Here is an 18560-nt window from a genome sequence, read left to right on the forward strand (position 1 = left end):
TATAGTTACAACCACTTCTTTACCAACTACTACCGCTACAGTTATGTACATCGCTGTATTTCGCAGCAACAACGAGACAATCCATATAATATCTCTCTCTCTCACACACTCACACACACACACACACATACACACGCAAACGAGCTAACGCCCGCACCAAATATACGACGGGGAAGATGTTATATTATATGCGCGTACATCGAATGAGTTATTGTTTTATCAGTCGGTTATGAACTACCCTCTCGTATGTAACACATATAAACATCGAGCACGTGCGTACATAATATCGTTATACGTACCCCAATGTACATACGAACTCACGTTTATTAGGTCGTCTCGAATATCGTCGCGTTGTGATTTTTATTGAGCGCCATCCCGTTTATTGTAGATTCGTGTGTATTTATATATAATAATGTAATATATTATTATGTTATTGTTATGGAGCGCGCGAGAATTCGTCTTTTATTTTTATTCGTTTCCATCCGCCCTCCTGCCCACCCCTCTCCGAGCCGTAATCGATTTTTCTGCGTTTCGTCGTTTGCGTTTGATTTTCGTTGACGCACGTCTAATAATATCATAGGCGACCGGGGAACAGTACAACATATTGTACAGGGTGATTCGCCTGCAATAGCACGTTCGCCCCTTTTTTCTTTTATAACACTAATACGCTCAAATTCTGATTTTCGAAATTTTCAGAATTTTAGTTCAGGACCATAATATATTGAAACGTTTGAATTTTTTTATTCCATTTAAGGAGCGTGGTGAAACAACTCCTTTTTTCCTGTCCACTGTTAAACGGAAGATTTTTTTGAAAATATATACAATTTAGTACAAATATTACTAGTCGAATCATTACTGAAAGTAATATCTGAAAATAATATAGCTGAAAATATTTTCAACAAAAAATCTGTATACAGTCGCTAATTAGTTATTAAATGCCGTGACTTCTTATTTTTGAAATTTACCTATACTGCGTATATTATAATATAATATTATTATAGTACCTACTGGCATATGCACACACAATATTATATTCATCTTCCACTTACTAAATATACACTCGAAAAATGTTAATTTATTTTGGAGCCGTTATCTCGGAATTTTTAATTTCGTTCTTTTACGTATTTAAGGACTGAGATCGCTACATTACTGTCTATAGGTACATCGTATTCACTCAAATACTCAACAATACAGAAATAATAACATTATGCTCCTAGTAATGAGTGTTACCACACACTAAACGTACTGTGTACACAAACGCAGCTAAAGATGAAATAATTCAACCGTATGTATAATAATATAAACATACGCTTCAGATAACGTTATAGATAACGTCTATCAGTGCGATAGTGTTTGCAACAGCCAACAACTATAATATTTTAATAACTGATGTAACGTCGTCTGCGCCGTATTCACATAAATATTAAAATATCTTAAAACACTGCAGTTCACGCTCAAACGCGGTTATTAAGTTATTAGAGTTCTAAAATTCTAAAACTACTATCGAAAAATCATATATTATTATGATATAATACAATATGATATTAGGTGTACCTATATTGGTACGTAAATAGTTTATAAGTAGAGTAACGCTAATTCGTTGAATCACTGTCTGCACATTCCATAATTAAATATTGCAATAAAGTTGTATTGTTGGTATTTCATTTCTTACACACCAATTGCTGAACATTTGAATTCACCACTTAATCTGCCCGAGAACGACGCATTTTTTCGTTATTGTGTTTCCCACGATGTATAATATTCTCTCCCCGAAATTATAATAAAATAATATGGAACGCTTTAAATTAATATTGTCAGTGTCAACGTGAACCACTGTCATCATTATTAAAGTCGATCTCGATTAGACTTCATGTCGATTTCCATTCGGTTTTCAGAGTCCTAATCGCATAATTAGATCGACCGTTAAAAATAGAAAACGACTAAATTCCAACGTTGCGTGCACGATGCACTGAAATGGAAAATCACCGCTTCCAATCTCTTTAATGGTAATATTCGCCATTGTTTTTAAAACTAGGATACTAACAAAATGTATTGATTGTCCCGTATAGGTACTATAATAATAATGATGAGAAAAAAAAACATTGTTCGACAAAAATACATACACGCGCACAATGAACTACAAAACGAATTCGTCTGTGGGGAAAGAGTATAGAAATTAGAAACTGCAATTTTTCAGTTGCTAAACAATGCGCAGCCCATTTCCATCGTTCAACGTAAGTAATGGTATCGCTCTGAATGATTATAAACCAGCGGAGTGGAATGGAATGTAATAAATGAATCGCGGTTATCCGAAGTTCGTGCTAGATGATCGAGCCTATATTATCCCCGAAATGGACACAACTTACAGAAAACACAAGTATCGACGGATCCTCACTCGCCCTTATAGTCCGTATATTATGGGCATTCCGTCAATAATGTACGCATAGACTATGCACAATGTCCTGCCGACTTGTAATCGTATCTACAGCCTGCACACATTATAGATATTTTATTATTATATTATACCGTATAGGTACTGTGTTGTTTTAATAACCATGGACACGCGTTTGTCATGACTCGACCCAACAGAAACGATATTATATTGCTATAAACACTTTAACACTTACCATCTAAATAAATATTTACCAATGTTAAATATGCCGAGTATTCGCCCCCTAATATCATACACAATTATCGTGGCATACTGTATGCAATATTCAGTGGTGGATACTATAATAATTCTGTTTAATTGGGTTACATAAAATAAAAATATATCTATATTTTTTTTAACTGTTTATCTAAGTCGCAGCGTTATTAAAATTATTATTTTTTTTTTCGGCGTAAATATTTTACTAACTATAGATAACTATTATACTTTAATAAACGATGTTATGATATATTATATATATTGTTTTTAATTTCAACTAACACAATATTTGCCCACTTCTGTTTTAATTTTTTTTTGTCTCATTTTATAAGACTCCACGTCACACCCCGTCTACGTTCACTTTGTAAAACTTCCCACTCATTGGCGAAAACCAGGGGCAAAACTAATTATTACTGATAAGGAACACCCGGGGTCCGCAGATATTAATTAACCGACCGACAGTTCGCAATTTAATTAATTTTAAAAACACGAGATAACGATATATTATTATGGAACAATGAAAGCCAAAAATGAGCAATATTCCAAAACCGGGTTAATGGGTTGTTTTTGTGGTGGAATGGAAATGGTATGCTATTAAGGCTTTCTATAATGGCGTTTAACGATGAAAAAAATATATTATACGTAATAATCATAATAATAACGGATAGGAGTTTATTTCAGGGATATTTCACAAAAACCTTTTTAGAATCCGGTGTTACACGTGCATTGTTATTTTCTATTTTTGACTAATCGGCATCGCGCATTAATTCTCGGTAATTATTTATTTTTTCCACACGATACTAATTTCTATAAGCGTTATTGCACGTTCCACGAGTAATAATATCGTTCGATGATTTTATATTATATTTTTTTATAATGCTCGCCGTAAAGGTTGTTAGTAAGTCCCGTGTTTTTTTTTTCACTATGGGTATACGATCTTAGACAAAACCCACGGCCTACACCTGAACAAAGTTTATTCCAAACGGATCGCAGGTATAGATACCTTTATTATAGGTATTCGGAACTGTGGTAAGGTCCGTATGGGTCGGAAGCTGGTGGCGCGTGTGACCTTTGAAACGAGCCCGGCCCGGCCAGTATTCATAAAATTACAACATTCACTTCGACTGCCCACCAGAGGTTTGGCAAAAACAACAAATTATTTCGAGTTTCGGTTCTATCCCACGCACGTGTATCTGTGTCCGTGCGTGTGCGCACGCGTGCAAGAGCTTAATAGATCCTGAAATATTTATTTTGCGGTTTCTACACGGTCAACACGGTCACCGCACTATATAATAGTGGACCATATTATTATACCCATTTGTAGTTTGTAATGATAAAAACGAACCCTCGATCTCGTGTGTGTGTGTATGTGTGTGTGTGTGTGTGTGTGTGTGTGTGTGTGGGTGTGTGGGTGTGCGTACTCGTGGAGCTAAAAGAAACTGTAGAAGGGATTACTGCGTACTAGACCCGGGTGTGTAAAGATACACAAGGGAAGATTGGTAAATATTCCGACCGTTTTGTGCGTAGTCCGGCAGCGTTCACAATATCGTTTTGTTCGACATTATATCCGGACCGTCGTACCGAACATTTTCAATACTCTACGAGTATATTCCCTCCTATAGGTACGTCTGAACTAAACTATTAATGTTAATGATATATTATTACTAAACACTTTTGCATAATAATAATATTATACCCATGTTGTGCGTGACAGTTTAATATTGCTATAACAATAATTTAAACATAAAAACAGTTTTTTTTTTTTCATTTTAAATACTATATTATAATAATGTTCAGTAGGTACATAAACACTGTATTACTACACACAATACAATATTATATAATATACATTACAATATTTGCCTACACGTATTCATTTGAAATCATTACATAATAATTATAAACTTCAAGTTTAACGGTTTTAAAAGGGTTTTTGATTTACGTTGTTAATTAATATTCTGGCTTTTATGGAATCTTTATTGGACTTACTATTCAACGAAAAGCATTTAAATTGTATTATTTTGGCTTCGTATTGTTGTTTAAATTACAATACTGTTACCAAGACGGTAACAGTTGAATTTGTTAACACGTTTTAGCTATTATTAATATTATTATATTATACACAATATTACACTTTCCTCGATCGTTATATACACAACCTACGTAGGTAATTCAAAGGTCAAAACCACTATATTATTATAATATATTACCGTGATATAACGTCCAGTAACTTATATTGTATAGTATAATATATATTTTTGTTGTTTAAATATAACTATGGATCTACTCTGAAAGTGTTTAAAAATAAAAATGTATAATTGTATAGTAAACATTCGTTCAAAAAATATATAGTTGGTACCACGATTAAAGATAATTGATAATAGATTTCGCTTAATGTGGACACGTTGGGACCAAACTCGTTTGCCCAGATTAAGTGGTTGGCCATATAATCCGAAAATCGTTAGTTAGTATCCATTGGAATTGGGACCAGACCATTTAGTCCATTAACAGGTGCTCACATTAGGAGGAATCCACTGTATCAAATCTGACATTACTAGTAGGCACGGTTTAAGATGGACGATAGTATGGTTGGCCAACGATCACGATTAAACACATACTGGATACACAACTAGTGGTAAAAAAAATGGACCTACCTGATTAGTCATGAAAAAGCATGTAGAACTTACTAAACTTAGCGCTCCTGGTAGAAAAAAAACTTCAATGTTAGTGAAAGTAGTTAAAATACCTAAAATCTATATTATAATATTATAATATTATAGCTTTATCTATAATCATGATAATATTGAATATGAAATAACCACGGTTGTAAGTAAACAGCTTGATAGTTATCGTAATCTTCTGCTAGAAGCTCTAAACATCAACTGAACTCTACATGCATTTGGGAGCTTAAACGGAGCATAACGGAAGGAGCCACAAATTCATAGTAATCTACATATCAGTTGTGTAACCAGTATAATATCTTTAATTGTGGTCGGTACCTACCTAGTTGCTGTATAATGTTAGATGATTAGCTCATCCATGGTTATTGTGGTCTGAATATATAAATATTTACATGGCTATTGAAACGTATGCATATGACAAAAATAAAAATATTTCATAAATGAGAAAGAATAACGTTCTTGATATTAAAAAATAAAACGTATTGTTCTGCAATTTGGATCGTTTTCTAGTATGGAGTACGCTTTGAAAAACCTAATACGGTACAATAATTCAATCTATTCTTTTCTTGTACCTATGATATTGTTATAAGATTTTAACGAATTCGAGACTGGATAGTAATAACAAAATATAAGAGATTCAATTATAACGTTTTTTTTAAAAAAAATAATAGGAACTGATCGAAAGGCTTTATGGACATAAAAGTCACGTGAATGTTGAATAAGAACCGAAATTCTTTACAATATCGAGTTTTAGCTATTTGATGATTATGGCTGATGTGTTAATCTTAGGAATTCGGGTAGACACTAAATAATATGAGGCGCGTGTTCGCTTTATTACCGAAATCGGTATAGTAGGTTGAAGTTTATTTTCTACGCCCTACGACTATCATACAATCACAGTTTACCACGTCAAAAGTGATACTGTGTATCGCAGTGATTTTATAATACCGAGTGTTGAATTTATTTGAAATACAAATGTATAATCTACTCACGAGCCACCGCCAACGAACTTATGACTTCCCTTTACTTTTACCCATCGTATTCTGCAAGGATTGCTGCAGAACCCCTCTAACCAAGGGCACGCTTTAAATCGTCTACTTAATATAAATAATAGTTCATAGTTATTACCTAATTCGTCATCGAGTGTCGTCACTTTTCTCATATTTTGTTGGCACGTACACACAAGCGCACGCATACAACCATCATTGATTTACCGTCAGCGGTGGCGTTTACTGGGTGAGAATGTGAGATTATAATAATATTGTACCATCAAGTCTGTGGAAACTTTTGAGGTGTTGCGAAATTCTAATTTCAGAGCGTGACAGCGGAAATACGAATAACAGGTACGCACAACGTTACACTATATCTAATTAGATTAAATACCGTCCGTATTGTATAATACTGTTAGGAAGTACTACACCGAAGTAAAGTGTGCTAGTTGGCGTGTCTGTTTAGAGTCGTCGGAGGCAAGAAATGTGTGTGTGTGTGTGTGTGTGTGTGTGTTTACCCTGCCCACGTAAAAACATTACCTCACCACACACTCAAAATAAAATTCTGGATAAGAGTGATCATGATAATAATAATATAGTGTTTGCACTTTTCAGGTGACCAAACGCAGATACTATGTGAATAACAAACATGATCGTCGACGCATAATAGTTGTTTACGCCAAATTGTACTCACCTTATCTATATTATTATTATTACTATTATTATTTTTAATTGATACTATTATTATTATTATTTTAATTATTACGATTGTTATTAATATTGTTAATATCGTATCTTATCGTATATCCATATTTTACCATTATTATTATTCGCAACTTTCGGCGATTACACTATTCCGGTTCAATTCTGTCACAGAACACGGCACCTACCTGTTCAAGTCTGTCACAGAACACGGGACCGGAGCAGTGTTATCGCCGACAACGCACATATAAAAGGCTGTGCGAACGACGAACGAACAACCATTCCCTTACCAGCATTGTAGTGAGACCCACCCGGGCAGACTTACGCTTTGCTGGTAAACGGACTCCCCCAGCTTTGACGGAACCTCGTCGGACGGTTGTGGTGCGGCCAGTGATCGAATAGTTGGAGAAATTCCGGCATTGGATCGGCCGCCCACAGTCATTGGGGCAATAGTTGGAGCTATTCCGGCATTGTTCCGACTGTTTACCAGTCCGACTTGACCCCCCGTGATTCCCCGTCAGTGCGTTCGTCGTCGCGGCCTTTTACTCAGGCGTAGTGCGTTAGTCCGTATTTTATTTTTTATTGTAATTTAAAAATCATGTTTATTATTAAACCTAATATGTTATATCAATGTAATTGTCATTAAGACATATAAAAATAAATTATCAACTTTGTCATTAAGACATATTAATAAATTTTATACTTGTCATTGTGACATCCTAACCTATTCGTGGTACTGAACCACAACCCTGTATATAAAACATTGGTCCTTCGAACCGGATTAAACAAAACAAACCTAGACCTTATCATAAGTCTACCATAAACTCACATCAAGATGGTCATGCCAGAGTCTATAAAATACCTCGACGCCAAAGCTCGAGTGGTTCGAGCACTCGGCCGCATTACGAGGTTCACACAGGCAACCAATGAATATCTCGCAGACCAAACCAGTACAAGCAAACGGGCAAAGGTCGAAACCATGCTCTTAGAAGTAAATGATCTACGTGCCAATGTTGATCAAGATATCCAAGTTATGGAGACAGCAGTAGGATCAAAGACATCGCCTATCGACGTCACTGACAATACATGCAGCACTTCCCTGAGCGATTCATTTGACCAACTATATTACGATCTTATTGCTATGGCTCACTTACATACGATTCCATTAACTAAAGAACATGAAATTTCACAAAACCAGACAACTCAATTTGGAAACTCGTCGATCTATCAACTACCGAAACGGAAATTCCCCACCTTCTCCGGAAGTCTAAAAGAGTACCAAGGCTTTGAAGATCTGTTTAATTCAATTTTGTCGCATACTCCAGAACTCCAGGACGTTGAAAAATTTGAATATTTAAAGACATCTTTAGAAGGAGAAGCACTCTCTCTGGTATCGCATCTATCGTTGACCTCAGCCAATTACCAAAGTGCGTGGAAAATCCTACGAAGTCGGTACGGGAACAAACGTGATTTGGCACGTATCCATTTGGATGCACTTTTAGCACCTCAAAAGGTTACATTTGCCAACGCCGCATCAATTAAACACGTGATTAACATCATTCAAGAACATACAGCTGCGTTGGACAACCTGAATTTTATCACTCGTCAGTGGGGGCCAATTCTGGTGCACATATTCGAACAACACCTCGATTATGAGTTACGTTCTCGCTGGGAGTTACGGGTAGGAGAAAACTATTCGCCCCAGGTCAGCGAATTTGTGGATTTTTTACACACTCACATCCGATCGGCAGAAGTCCACCCGTCTAGCTCGACGTCAACGAATGAGGCACCACCAACTTCATTTAAAAACTCTAATACTAAAGCTCGCCATCGTCCCGTTGCCAAAGTTCTAACTACAACAGCTCCACAGACGCCCATTACTAAATGTGCGCTATGCAAAACGGTCCATTCAATACGTCAATGTTCAGTTTTCCTCAAGGAACCTCCCACTGAACGATTCAAAATAACAAAGACGTTAGATCTTTGCATAAATTGTTTGGGCTCCGGTCATTCATCTGCAGCATGTCCTTCGAAAAGCTCGTGTAAATCCTGCCGTAAACGTCATCATTCATTGCTTCATTTTCCAGAACAAAAGACATCAACAAATGATGTTGTTTCACCAATTTCAATGGTAGCGGTTCATCCACGACCACAATCCATTCTATTATCAACCTTACTCGTCAATATCTCGTCAATCCATAAGGAAACCTACACTTTTCGAGCACTGTTGGATACAGGATCCCAAGTAAGCTTCATTACCAAAAAATGTGCCGATCGACTGTCATTAGTTCAACGCCGCTGTTCTGCCAGAGTGAACACTTTCTCAGGGGCATCAATTAATGCAGTGTCTGGCATATCATCGATCAAGCTGGCACCAGTAGGGAAAACTGAGCCTTGCATCCCACTCGACGTCTTCATTGTCAGTAAAATTACTGATGCAACACCGCAGTCTAGTTATTCATCTACTTCATGGTCACACGTAAACAACTTGGATTTAGCTGACCCAACATTTCACACTCCCGGCCCAGTTGACATCTTACTCGGGGCAGATGTCGCACCAACCATACTGACTGGTACTCGCATTGCAGGACAACCATTACAACCGACCGCTTTCGGAACGATATTTGGATGGATCTTGATGGGTCCAATATCACCAACATCCAGCAACCAAATGACCTCATTGTTAGTAACCACGAATACGACATTAGAAAAAACGCTAACAAAGTTTTGGGAGATGGAGGAACTCCCAAAGGTAAAACATCTAAGTCCTGATGAAATTCAGGCGGAGACCATCTTTACATCTTCAATCAAACGTCTACCCTCGGGACGGTTTAGTGTTGCCTTGCCATTTAAACATTTACGTCCAATACTAGGTGACTCCAAAGGTGGAGCGCTCAGAAGATTTCATGCTCTCGAAAGGCGTATGGCTCAAGATCCAACCTTGGGCAAAAAATACTCAGATTTCATGCAAGACTACTTGGAAAGTAAACACATGGAAGTAGTTCCCGAGAGCAATAAAATCACTCCTTATTGCTATTATATACCACATCATTGTATCCTGCGTCCGGAAAGTCAAACTACAAAGCTTCGGGTAGTTTTTGACGCCTCATCTCGAACTACTTCTGGACAGTCATTAAATTCCAGCGTGTACACTGGACAGAAGTTACAGCAAGAAATTACCAACATTCTGATTCGAGCTCGAGTACACAAGTTTTTATTCACTGCGGATATCAAACAAATGTACCGACAAATCCAAATTCATGCAACCGATCGAGACTATTTACGCATACTTTGGCGTTTTGAACCAGACTCACCAATTCAAGAATATCGCCTATGTACGGTTACATATGGCACCTCTTGTGCTCCACACCAAGCACTACGCACGATGCAATATCTGGCGACAATAGAAGAGTCAAGGTTTCCAATTGCTGCTAAAGTGCTGAAGAATGACATGTTTGTTGACGACATTCTTACAGGAGCTCAGTCAGAAGAGGATACCCTGTTCTGCCAACAACAGGTGATAGCTCTGTGTGCTCAGGGGAAGTTCCAACTAAGGAAGTGGGCTAGTAATCTACCCAGCATCTTACAAGCAGTACCCGCTACTGAATGCTCTATGGATCCCGCTGTACTATTTGATGACGAAGGGCAAGCAATACTCAAGATCCTCGGCATGCATTGGAACCCTACACAGGACTACTTTTCGTACCACTATCATAGTCCAAGCCTCACAACAACAAAACGTTCGGTCTTATCAGATATGGCACGTATCTTCGACCCATTGGGTTTCTTAGCACCCGTCACCTTCCTGGCCAAATATGTAATGCAATTACTATGGACGTCTGGAATTGGTTGGGACGATCTCGTCCCGGAACAAATACTAACGATTTGGAAGCGATATCAACAGGAGCTTAAAAGCATACAAACATTAACTATTCCTCGTCGAATCACGATAGATGGGCATCCAACATATGAGTTACATACATTTTCCGATAGCTCAGAAAAGGGTTATGCTGCAGTCGTGTATCTGCGTTGTATTAGTGGTTCCACGATTCAGTGTCACCTCATCACAGCAAAATCAAAGGTAGCTCCACTTAAACACGTCACCATTCCACGGTTGGAACTTTGCGGAACGCTACTTGCTGCAAAATTGTTGCATTCAGTCCATCACATTTTCGCTTCAATTATATCCATCACTACAATGCACGCGTGGACTGACTCAACCACCGCTCTGTCTTGGATAAAATCATCGCCTCATCGTTGGGCAACATTCGTCGCCAATCGTACAAGTCAACTACAGGAACTTACACCACCATCTATATGGCGTTATGTTCCCACAAATGACAACCCTGCTGACTGTGCCTCAAGGGGGCTCTATCCATCTGAGGTTCTTCATCATCCACTCTGGTGGTCTGGTCCCAGATTTCTCTATCAAGACCATAATACATGGCCACCAACAGTTATCAACAACGATCCTGATACGACAAATTCGGAAGAACGTAAAACTACTCTAGTAGTCACACTACATCAGACTGTCATCGAAGATCTATTAAATAAATATTCATCACTCGCTACAATCATACATGTTGTCGCATACTGTTCAAGAATCTTTACCAAATCTAAACCAATAACCATAAAGTTGTCTCCTCATGAACAAGTAGATGCCTTGCAACGGATCATTCGAACAGTACAAGGGCAATCATTTTCGGATGAGTTTGACAAAACAGGTAATTACTCCTATGCAAACACTAGCAAATTACGAAAACTCAGTCCGTTTCGAGATGATCACGGAATAATACGTGTTGGTGGTCGTCTAAATCATGCACCGATTCCATATGCACAGAAGCATCCAATACTTCTGCCACGTTCCCACCGACTAACGAACCTACTCATTGATGATTTTCATAAAGAACACAAACATCCCGGTGCCACTACTCTGCAAACAATAATTGCACAACAGTATTGGATAATATCTGGTCGCCAAGTCATTAGATCCCGATTAAGACTCTGTATTGCTTGCTACAAGACGCGCCCACGCAATCCACAGCCTTTTATGGGTGACATGCCCAAATATCGTCTGCAACAGATAAAACCATTTATGACAACAGGCGTAGACTATGCCGGCCCAATCATTTTAAAGTCCTCTACAACACGTCGAACGGTGCCCAGTCAAGCATACATCTGTTTATTTGTGTGTATGACAACCAAGGCATTACATTTGGAAGTGGCCTCAGATTTGTCATCCGAAACCTTTCTGATGGCGTTTTGTCGTTTCATCTCCAGACGCGGACCGATTGAACAAATACACAGTGACTGCGGAACAAATTTCAAGGGGGCGGCTAACCTATTACAGCCCGTCGATCAATTCACCCATTCCAAGGAGTATCAGAATCAGTGTCAGGCATATCTAACGGCTCGGAATATCAGTTGGCATTTTAACCCCCCTTCCGCACCACATTTTGGAGGATTATGGGAGGCTGGGGTCAAATCAGTCAAAACACTGTTATACAGAACCCTTGGGTTGCAACGACTAACATACGAAGAATTGAGCACATTGCTGAGTCGCATTGAAGCTACTTTAAACTCACGTCCACTGGGTGCCCTAAGTTCTGATCCATCCGAATTTGAGGCCCTTACTCCAAGTCACTTTCTCACTCTTATGTCCAGTACAGCCACTGTCGAACCTAATTTAGAGAAAATCCCTCTATCTCATTTTCAACGTTGGAGACTAATTAAGGACCTCCAAGTCCACTTCTGGAAACGATGGCAAAACGAGTATTTACAAACTCTCCAAAGACGCAGCAAATGGACAAACCATAGTGACAACTTGAAAACCAATACCTTGGTCCTAATACGAGAACCAACACCTCCACTTCTATGGAAACTTGGTCGGATTCTCCAGGTGCACCCCGGCCAAGATGGGATTGTTCGAGTTGCTACCGTCCAAACCAGCACCGGAATCATCAAGAGACCAATCGTGAAACTCTGTCCACTTCCAACCTGTTAAACGCTGAACGCATTTAAGGTGGGCAGGATGTTTACGCCAAATTGTACTCACCTTATCTATATTATTATTATTACTATTATTATTTTTAATTGATACTATTATTATTATTATTTTAATTATTACGATTGTTATTAATATTGTTAATATCGTATCTTATCGTATATCCATATTTTACCATTATTATTATTCGCAACTTTCGGCGATTACACTATTCCGGTTCAATTCTGTCACAGAACACGGCACCTACCTGTTCAAGTCTGTCACAGAACACGGGACCGGAGCAGTGTTATCGCCGACAACGCACATATAAAAGGCTGTGCGAACGACGAACGAACAACCATTCCCTTACCAGCATTGTAGTGAGACCCACCCGGGCAGACTTACGCTTTGCTGGTAAACGGACTCCCCCAGCTTTGACGGAACCTCGTCGGACGGTTGTGGTGCGGCCAGTGATCGAATAGTTGGAGAAATTCCGGCATTGGATCGGCCGCCCACAGTCATTGGGGCAATAGTTGGAGCTATTCCGGCATTGTTCCGACTGTTTACCAGTCCGACTTGACCCCCCGTGATTCCCCGTCAGTGCGTTCGTCGTCGCGGCCTTTTACTCAGGCATAGTGCGTTAGTCCGTATTTTATTTTTTATTGTAATTTAAAAATCATGTTTATTATTAAACCTAATATGTTATATCAATGTAATTGTCATTAAGACATATAAAAATAAATTATCAACTTTGTCATTAAGACATATTAATAAATTTTATACTTGTCATTGTGACATCCTAACCTATTCGTGGTACTGAACCACAACCCTGTATATAAAACAATAGTATTAGTATAAACTGCGTTTTCCAAGCCCTAAGGTGTTAGTCGACGACCAAGTTATTATTGCGATGAATATAACTTATAAGTATCGAAAAGAATGATCAGCTGACTCACTCAACTTAAATCACTTGGATTTAAAGAAAATACAGTATTATAGTGAACATTATTATAATTGTACATTTCAAAGGATTTGAAACACCAGTGAAAACCTGTGTGTATTAAAGTGATAATAATTATTATTACAGATCGTTTATTATTTTTATGTTTCAACAATTTGATGCTCGTAAATTTGTTTTTATTTATTTATTTTGTATAGTAAGAAAAATGTATAGCTTATTGATCACTTGAAAATTACCTATGTTTTAATAACCACATTTATTTGTTTTCATACACAAATCGATATTTTAGAAATACCTACTGTTGAATATCACAAACTTACGTCTTCACTATTTTACTACGGTATTTATAATTATTGAATTAAGAACGTAGGCTTAAAAACGTACTTAGTATAATACTATAGTCTATATAACATGATCGTGACTTACAAAATACATAAAATAACTTATACCTATAGTTGTATACTATATACAAACTTTTAATAATGTATGATAACATAATAATATTTTATATTATGTTTCAATAAACAAAAAATTAAACATTAATATTTAAAAGGCACTTATTAAGAATTAGGTGATATAAATATACATTATACACAATATGACTCACCATTAGACGACAGTCCACCAATTCATCGTCTCCAAGTGGTAAAATATGTATTCTATAATACGAAGCAAGCGACACCACACAGAAGAGTACCAGAACTAGACAGTATTAAAAAAAAAATTTTAAAAAAACCAATTCCATAAAAATAATAATGGTAATTGTAATTTAACATGTATTTGATAAGAAAGTGGTTATATGATATCCCAGACAACATTTTGTAATGATAATATTATAATAGTATTATAATAACGTTATACTAATATTATTCGTTATGTTATAATAATATTATTAAACAAAAAATTGCTGTCTGGGATATTAAAATATAATGTTAGTCGAAAAATGTGAAAATATTTTTAAAAATTAAAGCTGTGTGCTGGCTATATTATAACATAAGTTTCTGTTATTATAACGAAAACAACAATAATATATTTACTTCATACACTTTGATCATTTGTTTATTTTAACTGTTAAGTTATTTGTCTTTAATAATATTATTATTAATTGTTTTAATTTTTGTATTTCTCAACTGATTTTTTTATGTACTTAGTATTTTTTCATAAAAATTAATTAAGTACATTTGTTTTATATAGTTTATAAAATGTAATACTGTTATGTAAAATTCTGGTTTTATGTATCATAGTTAGCTGTATCAACTATTATGTGGATTAGGCCTGCAGAACATTGGGGACACCACAACGACAAAAAACGCGCCATGTGCAATACCTCATGTGGCATTAAATATGACATAATATAATGGGTACGCAAATATTATATTGTCATTTAATGTGCTAAGGTGGTGAGGAAACTTGCACAAGGTCATATAAATATTTTACTTAAAAAATTAAAACATTTCTGTCATTTTGACCACCAAGTGAGAATACATTATAATTATTTCCTACTTAACTATTTGTTATAAAAAAAGAAAATAATATTATACTTTATATTTTTTGTAATTAAAATATTTTGTAAGCAATTATTTAATATTTTAAATACCTACTGATATTAGTACCTAATAATAATAATTATATTATACATTTTAGTACACTATAAACTGTAGAAGAGCAGCACATAAAATAATATTAATTATTTTACACTAATAAATTTCTATAGATTGTTTCTCACGTTGTTAAGTTTAAAAATTATTATTGATTACTGTTTTATCTACATATAACACGCATTCAAAGTATAAACTATTAGACACAAGGCATTTTTAAAATTTTAAAATTTGTATAATTATTATTATATAGGTATTCAAATAAACTTCAGAGCAGTGAGTACAAATAAATTCATTATGAAATATATTATATATTTATATGATATAATAATATAATGCTTACTGATAGGTAATCATTGCACGGAAGCAAATTTTAAGCATATTATAGAAAACTTAGTTGTATAGCAGGTAAAATTAAAAAGGCTTACACAAAATACTTATTAGTTATTACGTGTACACGTGAAATAATATTACACTATATAACTATGAATACATCAAACAATATTAAACTTCTGATAGCACATTCAAAATATTATAATGATAATATATAGTCATAACTCATTGGCTCTCAACTTAAAAATATCAAAGTGTTGAAACAACACATATTTACTCTCTCTTTGTTCGAACTCGGAACTTTAAATGGATTATTTCACCTTCATTAAGTAATAAGTTTTTATTATATTTTCTTGTCAAGCTCAAAAAATTATCAAAAGCTTATTTTGTATTCTCATATACTTTGTGTTATTTCTTCTGTGACAAGTGACGTTATTGTTTTTTTTATCAAAATATTTTCTTTTGTTTTACTTTTCAATGACATCTTCTTGGTGAAAACTCAAATATATTAATTTTTTTAATTTCTAAGCTCAATAAAACCCAAGAAATCATACTGGTTATGTTTGAAATTCCGAAATATGTATTTGTTAAACCTCTAATCCTTCTACTAGACCTACAATATTTGGAGGCCGGATATTATATGATTATTGGATTAATGTTCTACAGTGCGTAGGTACATAACATAATAATAATACAAACTGCTAAATACAATTATTACCTATAAAACAAACAAGGAATTGGCTTAAATAATTTTGGAGTGAGGTACTGCCAAATGCCTCCTATAAAAATAATACACTAAGGTGATAACACGGTAATACATAATATACAAAGTCCGTTAGAAATAAAAGTACCAACTAGATTCGATTTCCATTCATTTGAACTTTTAGAGTAAGGTAAGAATTCTTAACAAAATGGTGTTCACAGACAAATATAAAATAAAACATCGCCGTAAAACTAATATATAAATATATTCCACGATTTACCCAAAATCTAAATAATGTTTTGTAAAACCATTTTTTTTTTTTTATTATTCATCCGTAGTCTTTTTTTTACCAACCTCGACAATTTGAATACGGTTTCGATGCTTCGTAAGCCCCCTAAGCGTTTGGGTCCGGATGCCAACCACCCTCTGATCACTCGGTAGTTACGCCACTGGTTATACAATCTTTTTTATCAATAAAGAAACATTATACTAGCTGTTATTTGAATCTACGTTTGGGTTCTCCGTGTATATCATTCTTGTTTGCATTGTTGAAATAGCAATGTTTATTACACAATTTCCGGTAAGTTTCGGGGTTTGGAATTCATTAAATTTCCCCGAACCAGAAAATGGAACGAATTTATTATAAATCCTTTTCTATTGTTATCGTAAGTTTTGATAGTGATTCGAATATAATATATATTATACGTTTATTATAATACCATGCATAGGGGAAATAAGTATTAAACTATTATTAGTATCAAATATTGTTATGTAACGAACCTATAGTAATAACACCTGTATAATTTTGATTGTTTCATTCAATATATAAATTTAGTTTTATTAAATAAATATTTTCAGAATAACAAAATCAATAGTTCGTTCTCTTTTATATACATACTAGCTGATCCCGTGCACTTCGTTGCCCATTAAAAATGCCAACTCTATATGAATAATAATTTTATTATAATAGCTTTAAAACCCATGGCAACCATTTATAAACAATAATTTCCATCGGAAATCTTAAAATCCCTGTTTGAGCACCTCCCAGGGTTGGTTCTCTCCCTTTTTAAATTATTCTATCTTCTGCCCAGAGGTCTAATCTATCTCCGTACCAAATTTCATCAGCATCGGTCCAGCGGTTTAGGAATGCATAAAGGATACACGCACAGACAGACAAACATTCATTTTTATATATATTATATAGAAGATTGTCTAAGCGTGATACAATATTATGTATTTGAAATCATTTAAATGTTTTATACTCATCTGATGTTATATAAAATCAAAACATATTGTTTACCTTCTGAAAACTTAAGCCAGATTGCATAGATGATAATATTTGGTAATGAGCTGATAGTCTATTACCATGCTATTTCTTCACATGTCTCAATAATCCATTAATAATAACTTTCGTGAATCATTCAATCAATCAATTTTTTATGCAATTTATGGAATTATATTATACATAATACAATATCGCTTAAAAGAGCGGGAAAAGTGCCGTTCTGCTGTAGGTTACAAGTAGGTCACTGTAATTGATGGTGTTAAATTTGAATTCAATAATATAATATCATTGTAACCTAACCTAACCTACGAAAAACGATTCTGAGCAAAGACGGTGACAGATGACGTCAGCTTATGATATTAATAAGTTTATTTGATGATATTATTGTGAATAAAGTAATTTATTTGTCTATTTACGTGGAACCTCGTTTTGAATTTTCTATACTTAGCTATAAAAGTTAAACATTTTATACATTTTTAACTATAAATTAATTTTTAAATTTGATAAATTTGTCAAAAATCAAACTTTAAATACTTATAAAAAAATATTGTGCCATTGTATTTTTAATATTTTTCAACTGCTGTTGTATCAATATATCAATATAATATATCTGGGCCTTGGGTCAAAAAGGGCCAATGTCACTTTTTTGTGAAAATGAGTTATATGGCCAATCATATA

General features: G+C 35.2%; 1 protein-coding gene across 1 annotated transcript; it reads left to right on the forward strand.

Moving 5' to 3' along the window:
• The first annotated feature begins 7854 nt into the window (after positions 1-7854).
• Positions 7855-13023, forward strand: LOC132949191 (uncharacterized). The gene has a single exon (XM_061019958.1). It carries the CDS (start codon positions 7855-7857, stop codon positions 13021-13023), a length of 5169 nt encoding a protein of 1722 aa, XP_060875941.1.
• Positions 13024-18560: the final 5537 nt, after the last annotated feature.

The sequence above is a fragment of the Metopolophium dirhodum genome, chromosome 7 (assembly GCF_019925205.1).
Source record: "Metopolophium dirhodum isolate CAU chromosome 7, ASM1992520v1, whole genome shotgun sequence".
Taxonomy (NCBI): Eukaryota; Metazoa; Arthropoda; class Insecta; order Hemiptera; family Aphididae; genus Metopolophium; species Metopolophium dirhodum.